This window comes from Macaca thibetana, chromosome 11 (genome assembly GCF_024542745.1).
Source record: "Macaca thibetana thibetana isolate TM-01 chromosome 11, ASM2454274v1, whole genome shotgun sequence".
NCBI classification, from domain to species: domain Eukaryota; kingdom Metazoa; phylum Chordata; class Mammalia; order Primates; family Cercopithecidae; genus Macaca; species Macaca thibetana.
In genome coordinates, this window is record NC_065588.1 from 67,034,987 (window position 1) to 67,045,034 (window position 10,048).

A 10,048-nucleotide genomic window follows, 5' to 3' on the forward strand; every position below is an offset into this window, starting at 1 on the left:
TCCTCAGGTGTAAGAATGTCTTCTACAAGAAAAAATGTGTGGGATCCAAAAACTTTATGATTCCATAAAGACCATATACACATAAAATGAGAGAGAAAAATGTATACAACCACTCAAATATTCAGACATGTTGTATGATGATTTGGTTTTTATTTCAGAGAGAAAAGGAGGGTTGAATTATTTTTGGTCTTGATTTGTTGAAGCCACTGTCTCACACTCCCACCTGGTTTTGGATGTGTAAATGTCTTATATTTGCTCTAGGTAGATAATAACCAATCAGTAATCAGGGTTAGGAGTTCCGGGTCCATTCTTTAGTGGACAACTATCATGCTATGTTGCTTATCTAACTCTCTGAGCTCTTTAAATTAAAAAAAAATTAATCTCATTCTATTCTTAAGTAGAACTGGAAAATCATGCAAGAATGTCTAGACATCTAGAAAGAGTTCAGCACACAAGTACACTACAAATAACATCATGCCCATGGGACACAAACTTATCCTATGGACTATATTTAAATAGAAATTTTTCTGTCCCATCTCCATTTCCTTGTTGTCAATAAGTGTAAATTGCATTAAGAGAAGAGTAGTAAAGTCAATTATCTTCTTTATGGTCATGAAGATGACATATAATCTCTTGGTCAATGTAAATTAATTTATCATAATTCATTTTACCAAATATATTTAATATACGTATTCATTAATTGAATACTTACTGATGCCATATTAGGTAACCAGCATAGTTCTAGGGAATAAGTATATAGAAATAAAGCTGCAATTGTGTTATTGTTCTCAAAAAACTTCAGTATACAGGTTAAGTACATTGACAGAGGAATATACAGGTTTGAAAAGGGAAATGTAGGAGAGCTACTTGAATGAGGTGAGGCATTCAAGAAAAGAAGATTCTCGAAGTGGGCTATGCCTGATCAATATTTGAAGTTGGAGAAAGAGTCATCTAAAAAAGGAAGCAGAGTATTGGTATTTCAGAGAAGTAGAACAGTACGTGAAATGATTCAAGACATGGCAAACTAAAGGAAATTTTGTCTTGGTTTGACATTAGTGTGCAAAGGAGGGCATGATGAAAAGACCTCATCACAAAAGACTTTGCCTTGAGTTTGGAGTTTATTCTAAAAGAAAAGGAGATAGCTGTATTGAAGAATTTTATGGAGAAAGAATATGATCAGGTATGCTTTTAAGAGTTTCACCTCTTACATTATTATGAAGAATTTGATAGGAGGTCAACACAAGATATTATGTGAGAAATAAGGATCTGTCCCAAGCAGTGACCTGAACATGGAGAGTAGAGAAGACCTTATGAGAAGAGTTGGTAACCTTTAAGATGAAAGTAGCAAAGGGAGGATCTAGGTTGAATTATTCGTTTCAGACCTGGGTCATTGTAAGGAATCCTGGTGTTTACAATATTAGGGAATGTTTCTAAGAGTAATTGTGATGAGAAGTGTTGAGTAAAAACAGTTGAATATAAGACTATTGTGGGGTCAGGCACTGTGGCTCACACCTGTAATCCCAGCGCTCTCTGAGGTTGAGGCAGGAGGATTGCTTGAGCCCAGGAGGTCGAGGCTGCAGGGAACCATGATTGCAACGCTGCACTCAAGCTTGGGCGACAGAGTGAGGCCCTGTCTCTAACAACAATAACAACAACAATAACAACAAAAAGATTACTATGGAATATACAATGACTTCTAGGTAATTTTAAATATAGAACCAGAGTTCAGGAGAGATAACTGAGATGGAAATGTGGATTTTGGAATCTTTGACATGCATATCTGAGTATAATTATCCAGGGAGATTGTATACAGAGAAAAATAACAAAAAATCAATGAGAAGATGTAGAGAGCACTGACCATTAAATAATACACAGCAGAAGACCTAGAAGTACAAACTGAGAAATGGCTGGAGAGATAAGAGGGAAGCTAGGGAGTAATGACTGTCTGTGGAAGTCAAGCGAGGAAAAATTTTAAAATTTGGAAAGGGGTCAAAATAGATGAGTACTATGGAAATGCATTGATAACGAGAATGTACATTATAATGACCTATTTAATTATGTTCAACCATAGGATGATAGGATGAGGACTGAAGTTGATAGAGAAGTAGGTGTGAAATAAGGCTGAATGTGCATAATGCATCCCAGAATTTTTACAAGGTGTTAGGCAGGATGTGATTTTCAATGGAATATGCGAGGTGCTATTCTATTGGAGGTGCTAGAAATACGTCATTTCAAATATACATGTTCCTATGTCTCTTAAGTACCTAAGAAGCAAATCGGTTTTTTCCAGTGCATTAGACTCTCTGTTTGTAAATTTGCTGATCCCTGTAGCCATTCCTACATGTACAAGGCATTTCACTGAGAAGTGTAAATGTAGCCAACAGCAAAGCATTTAGGCTGCACAACATCTGGCAATCAGTTTGAAAGACTTTTTTCACTCAGTTGATTAGTAGCTCTGGTCTAACACAAACCCATCCTTTATTGCCCTTCAGTTCACAATGACAGCAAAATCTGTTAGAGATAGTATGTTTTGGGGGCATGTGAGGCAACATGAGTTTTGGACAAATGAGCTCCATTTAAGTCCATTCTGGAAGTGGCTAAGTTGACTATGTGTGTTTTTTCTGGGTGTTAAGAATATATTAAATGCAAAAAGAAGAGACCAGAAATATCACTTATCATTGTTTATTTAACATATTTATTTAATCTTTAGAAAGATTTTATGTCAGGAACTGCCCCCAGGTACTAAGTAGCCCAGGATCTCCAATACATGTAACAATAAACAAAACAGGCAAAAATATGGGCCCTAAACGGGCTTACATTTTAATACAGAGAGGGGAAACTACAATAAACAAAAGTAAAATAATTGTATGTTAAGTGGTGAAGACCTCTGGGGAAAAAATAGTTAATAAGCAGGGAAAGGGTGCTAGAATTTTTATCTGGGCGATGGGGGGAAGGGAAGATGAAATATGAAATAGGATAACCCCACTAAGAAGGTAATATTTAATTAAAGACCTAAAATTATTGTGGGATTAAGTTATGGAGATACCTGGAGAAAGAAAAAAGCAAAAGAGTATGAAAGGGTGAGTGCCTGCCATCTTCTAGAAACAGAAGGATAAATATGGCTGGAGAGAGATTTAAAAAAGAAGAAAGTAGTGAGAGATAATATCATAGAAAATAATGTGAAGAGAGACTCTAGACCATTGTAAGGTCTATATTGAGTGATTTTCAATAGGAAAAACAAATTCTAGAGTTCTAAGGAACATCTTAAAATCTTAAAATATATCATTTACCTGTTAGTCTATCCTTTCTTTTGAGGGTGGTACTTCTGCAAATCACCTCCCAGATCTTCTTGGCACCATCATAGAATACCTTTCTTCTCAGAGACTAGAGAAATTGACTATGCACTTCTCTGAGAGTGAAGAGATAGTTTCAGGAGATACACTGAAGGCAGTCTTTGTGCCATTCAAAAAGGCTGATAGTGAGAGCAACACGGAAATTTGAAAGAACCTTTTCCAGAACTCAAAGAGAAATCTATGGATTGAAATCAGTTTCTGTATTTTGTTAGCAAAACATTCCCTAGGAAAAAGAAAGCTTTCACATGAGAATTTTTGATATATCTCAAAAATGTACTCTTTTGCAACTAAAATACAACCCTATAAATAATATCTCCTCAAACGGAATATGCTTCTTTGGACAAAGAAAGAGGAGAAATGCTGAAGAAAATAAGCTCTGTGGATCTTCCACATAATATTCTTTTACCATTCGTATTATTGTGATGGCTTTTAATTGCCTTCTTGAATATTCCTGAAGTGGTATTTTCACCTGGAGTTTATATATTAAACTGGTTCACAGAAAGAGTAAAGAATAAGGACAGTTAGGTAAAAAGTATTTCGTACCACTAACTTAATCAATGGTGGCTTCACCTATTGTAGAACCAGTGTATAATTTTATACAGTATGCAGCCACGGGTCTGGAAACCTGAGCTTTTATCCTGACTATGCTATTAACTAACATTTTAATACTCTAGATCTTCATTTTCTCACCTGTAAAATAAGCAGTTGAATGGACAATAACCACAGCTTCCTTGTTAGGTGATCTATAAAAATCAGCTGCCATGGGTAGAGTTGTGTCCAGCTTCTCTAACAAGAACCAAGCTTAGTAATCCTTTAGTGTTAATTTACCCAGAGATGCCACTTACACAGCACTGTACCCACTCCTCATTTTTCTCCCACAGCTATTATAGACCACATACTTCTCCCTAGCCAGAATTCAGCGTCAAAATCTTCTTTTTTCCCCTGACAGTGTCTTAGGCAACCATAACCAAAATAATGGGAGATGGCACTCAAGTTGCAAGCAATTTGCTACTTATCATTAGGGGCATGGTTATATTGAAGGCAACAGTTCCTAGTATAGCTAAAAAGAACACTTACATCCCATCAACCCTTTCCTCCCATCTCTAAAGCATTGTAAGATGTCATGAGTTCCACCAGCATAAAGCAGTTGCTGATACCTTGGGCATAACCAAAATGGATCAATTAGCTTTACAATTAAAGAGATGTAAATGTATAGAATTCATTTCCCTTCTTTATGAAGTCGGCCTCTGTCCTGAGAGAAAAGTCTTCCACAAAAGTAACAAACTCACACCTTCAACAAGTAGAGATACTAGTGATTTCTTGATCTTTGTCATCCTGTCCACTTATTTTGTTAATCTCCAAATGTATAGAAGCTTAGACCAAGGAGCTATGTTTGTTTCAGTTCTGATGAAAAGCCCTAACAATGTCATTAGATAACTGTGATAAATTTTAATCTGATGACAGCTTGTGACCCACAAATTGCTGTTTAAAATTAAAATGCATTTAAAATAAAACTGGCAAGAGAACTATAATATTAAACTTGCAATCTGTTGTGATAAAACACCAATATATTTCACCATATTAAATATGAATACAATGAATATTCAGCATCTTGCAATTGAAATATAAAAATGCCCTTAAATGCATTGTCTTATTAAATTAAAATTGGTTGATTAATCTTACTTTTTATCTTTGTTTTGCAGTTAAAAAGTTGAAGTAGAGATGGATTGGATTGGCTTTGGTAATACACCCTTTGGCAGAGCTCCAGGTATAATCTAGGGCTACAAGCTTTTAGGTTTCTCATTTGATGAGCAAAAGTCCTCTATTTTTCTCATCCCAAATATTCATCTACAGTAAATTAAGACATGTTTTTCACATGCTTAAGTTTATTTATAACTTTTAAGATATATTTACTCAAGGTGTATTAAATGTTATCTTTAAACTCTTTTATATGTTAGTTTTGAAAAAAATGACTACGCTGCTATTGTTGGCAGACCAACTAAATCATTGCTAACTTAGTAAGAATTGAGATTTTTCTGTAATGAATGTTTGTATCAGTCTATTATTAAGCAATACTATAAATAAAACTCAACCCAATGTGTATGTTTTTGTCCCATATTTCAGCATTGAAGAATTGTATGTGGTAATGAAAGAACTCACTACAGCTGTTTGCAAATAATTTAATAATCAAGTCATAGCTATTTTCTGGTTTTCAAAATGTACCAAAGAACTATTGAAAACCCCACAATATAACATCATAATTATAACAATTAACATGTGTATTTAATAATAGCTTTAATAACCCTATGCATTATATGCTCAAAAGATTCATGATACATTTAAATAATAGCATTAGCTGGAATAAGAAAGAACCATATTTCACTCCCACTATTGTACACAGAGAATAAAATTCACCCACTCTTTTAAAAAAGATACTGCAAGGATTGTAATTTCAAACAATTATTTTTACTCATTACCCCTAGAACATAGTATACGCTCAGCAAATGTTGGTTGAAGGAATGAATGGATATGTGTGATTGGATGAGAAGCACACTCAGGGAAAATGCCTAGTCTCTGGTTGTTACAGGACTGCTGCATGGACAACTGCTGTCACAGTAGGGTTTCTAAAATATCTCTGCCACATTTTATTTCGGTTCATGTGTATGTGACAATGATAAGGAATTCAGCCCAGCAAGTCCTCTGCATAAAATAGAGGTGCTATGTATCCAAAAAGCAGGGACACCACATATAATATCTCTCAGGTACTTCCCCAGGTTTGCTTCCACACGATACTTGATATTGATTCTGGTGCCTCAAATCTATTTATATTTGGGAGCAGTCTCACTGTTACTCTTGGTTACACCTTATCAAATCTGTCCTAGGGACAGTGCCTATCCCAGGGTTTGAACTGTAATTTTTATTTTTATTTATTTTTTAGTGCCAGCGGACGCTAGCCATGGTGCTGAAAGAGACAAGAGGATTCTATTTGAAACCTTTCCTTCCTCTTATTGGTTTAGAAAATTCGAGTGACAAGAGCAGGGGCCAAAGGAGCCTGGAGCAGCATCACTAATGTGAACCATGTATTTCGATCTTTTGGGCGGAGATGTGGTCCATCAGGTTACAGCCAATGCCTTCCTATGGGCGCTCGCTAGACCAAGAGACCTTAAGAATGTAGCCGCTGCAGTAGAAAAGCTTACATCCAGCAGAATGTCTTGTCCCTCTCCTGAAAAACTGACAGTTAAGTGCATAGCCTAGAAACAAGAGCAGGGAATCTAGACGGAGGGGAGGCGAAGGGGGGAGCAAACCTGCATTCATATTGAAAATGTTCACTAGTTTCGTGTAAGGTAAAGAAAAATCAAGATCTAATTTTAGCTTAAGTTTTCGGCCTCAGTTTTCCAACAGGTGCACGACTCCCTCACCCCTTTCCTGTCAGGTACTGTCCTGCTTTACCTTTTTAGAAAGGCTTTCTTCGCAAGGCAAGCTTTTCCTAGAGTCCTTAAGCATGTGCAGTTGCCCATCTCATGCACAGCTCCGGCTCTACGCCTGGCAACCCCTTACCTGCAGTGTGAAGATTAAGGAGCAGGCACAGCGCAGGGAAGCCGACTGCTCTCCACATAGTGTTTGCATTGAGAGGTGGAGGAGAAACTCCACCACGACCCCTCTTCAGGTAAAGTACTATTAGAAAGAGCCACCGCCAAGGGTCTTCTAGTCTCCGGGATTCGTTCGCAGGTCCTCGGCTGGGGTTTGCAGAGCAGTCAGTCTGTGGCGCCGACACAAACCAGCACCGGCTTCAACCTCCCTAAGAGAGGGAGAGAGGAAGAAGAGTAGGAGGTTGCGGGCAAGGGGAACAGAAGCGCTCAGAGGCGGCAAATGCCTGGCCTTCTGGACGCCCAGAAGCCAAGGCGGAGACGGCAGGGTGGACTCCGCGCCAGCCCAGCAGCCCAGCAGCAGCGCCGCGGCTACTGAGCATGCCCAGCGCCGGCCCTCACGAGGCACGGGAGTTTCAAAGTGAAATTCCGCTTCTCCGGGTCTTAGCGGCGGCTTGGAGCAGAGTAGGCTCCATCGCTGGGGTGGTGGTGGTGAGGGGTGGGGGAAGGGGGAAGTGCGGGGGAGGCGCTTGCTGTGGTTACTAGGGACCCAGCGTCCATCAAAAATCCGAGGGTGGGGTGTAGCTGGGTGAGAGTAGATGGGGGTATGACCAGAGAAGCCAGAGGGGGGAGCTGATGACAGCGTCAACCATGCCACCCACCCTACTCTTTCCCCAAATCTTGATTTACAAGTGGACCGAGCTCACTGCCTAGAATTGGCGTTTGCAGATTGACCAGCTTCCCAGGACTCGCCTACAGGAATAGAGGTGTCTTCCACTACTGAGCATTCTGGCTGCTTGGGGAAAGCGTTCCCAAGGCAGCTTGCTTGGTGTAAGCGTAACCATATATCCGCGAGCGCCTTCGTCCTTCCTACAGCTTCCCCCTCTTTGCTTCTCTTTCCACTCTTTCCAGCTCAATCCCTGTATTTAAACTTTCTTCTGACTCAAGTCCTCACAGTGTGACAGAAAGAAGTGAGACGATACTTTTAGACTAGTAGAATATATCCATGTGATTGAAGCAAAAGAAGGCACCTTTTTGTTTCATGGAGGTAATTATCTTTAGTTTCCCTTTTACTCTTTATGGTGAAAGATAATAGATCACTTCAGTGCCGGGGCTCATCCGGCCCAGCTCTGTGGGTCTAGGGAGGCTACCACAGTCTGCCTAATGTAGATGGTTTTTTATCCCCCCATCTAAGTCTTTGGAGTGTGGAAAGCGTTATTAGTCATGGCTAATTGCCGCTAGTCAACTCAAGAAGGCCCTCAGCTAGACTTCTCTCTTTTAACTATCCCAGGGCCACTGCCCTTTTTGCCTCTGTGTCTTCATGGATGTTGTTGCGTCTTTCCTATTTTCCTCCACTTGCACCACTACCACACTAGAGTTTTCGAAGGTGTAATGTTGGTCTCACTTTTCCAGAAAGCCCTAACTCTAACTAACTCTAGATTACAGTGATCTTTCTCTTCCATAACACTTGTTTAGCAGTGCCTCATGTTATTCTTTCAGACAGTTCATTTATCTGTGGTTTGCTTTACAGCACATTGAAGGCTCCATAAGAACTGCTGAATTTTGGATTCCATTAAATTGAATAAAGTTGTCCTAGCCAAATAATTGGGGCTAACGAGTGCTCATCGAGTTGAGCTGCACATCTCATTCAGTGCTTTCTTTCTCCATCCTCTGTGAATTGAGACAACTAATGGGAAATAGGCTATCCACCAGAGCTTAAATTAGGTGGGACCTTGCAAGATCAGAAAGCCCAGACGGTACCATTTATATCTTTTATGATTTATGTCAGCTTCAGCTCTGAGAGCAAGGCCAGGAAGCACTCCAACAAGTGGAAGAGGGAGACAATGAGATGTATTTTTAATAACTTGACAGGCCTTCTCTGCTGAAAATAGAGACATATGCAGTCCCTCTCTAGCAAGTGCTGTACCCCCTACTCCCCCATGCGTGTGGCACACTCCATTTCTGTGGCACTATCATTTCACCCCAAACCACTCTAAGCTGCAACCTCTTCTCCTATTCCTGATTCACTGTCCTCCATTTTACTTTTCTACTTACATATCACTTTCTAACAAACCAAAATAATTACTTATAAAATCCATTGTTTAGTATCTATTTCCTTACTCCCCCAAAAATGGAATTTGAACTCCAACGGTGAAGAACTTTGATGATTTTATTCACTGAACATTCCCAACTCCCTAGAACAATGCCTCATGCAAAATAGATACTCAAAAATGAATGAAAATAATAGTTGATAAAGTTCAATACTGACAATTAACTCTGAAATTCTTACTGAATCAAACTTTGAGATAATTTATTTAGCAGTCTGTAAAGCTTAGAAGAGTAACTCTTCTCGTCTAACATCTGGTACTAGAACTGCTGCAGGGCTGGAGGTTAGGGAAAAATAATTGTATCCCACTTACAATAGGTCTATTATTCTTATTTTCTTGTTTCCTAAAATAACTAACTATCAAACTTACATAGGTCTCCAAGAATAAAATGTACTTACTTATGGTATGAAACAATGCTGCAGTAATGTTCTGAACCCCTTCCTTTTCCACAGATAATTCCAACATTTATTGGTGGGGCATTTACAATTTCCATTATTATAATTGACTATGACTTTGCCAAAAAGCATCCTGCTGGCAATGTATTTTGCCCAGGGCTACAGGTAGCTGAATTATTAAACTATGCATGAAAATTCCTTTAGCAGCAAAATTTTCCAATTTCCAATTTGGCCGGATATATCATTAGAATAGTTCAGCATGGTAAAAATAACCCTGAGTGGACTGTAATTTTGGTGACTAGACATTCATTATTAATTTACTTAAAAATGATAAAGTAACAAAAAAGGTCATATGCCTGTGTGAGTCAATCTAATATCATACTTGTAATGGCTTCAATTCACTTTTTCACTAATTGGCTAATTCACTCATTGCTGTTCATGAAGCCAAACAGCAATGAGTGAATTAGCCAATTAATGAAAAAGTCAACCACTTAACTCATTCAGAAATATTCTGAGTCAACAGGTGCTGTTTTTCCTTAACTGTGATCTAATACTAGAGTAAAGGTGACTTGGTGTTTTGGAATAAAAGCTTCGTTAAAATACTG

The 10,048-nt window shown here is 38.6% G+C and overlaps 1 protein-coding gene across 1 annotated transcript in view; it reads right to left on the reverse strand.

Annotated features, from left to right (window-relative positions):
• Positions 1–7,428, reverse strand: part of PTPRR (protein tyrosine phosphatase receptor type R) — a 279,496-nt gene extending 272,068 nt beyond the window's left edge. The window contains exon 1 of the mRNA XM_050746581.1: positions 6,912–7,428. Coding sequence (XP_050602538.1) covers positions 6,912–6,969 — 58 coding nt within the window. The 5' untranslated portion in view covers positions 6,970–7,428. The remainder of the gene's footprint in view (positions 1–6,911) is intronic.
• Between the last annotated feature and the right edge of the window lie 2,620 nt (positions 7,429–10,048).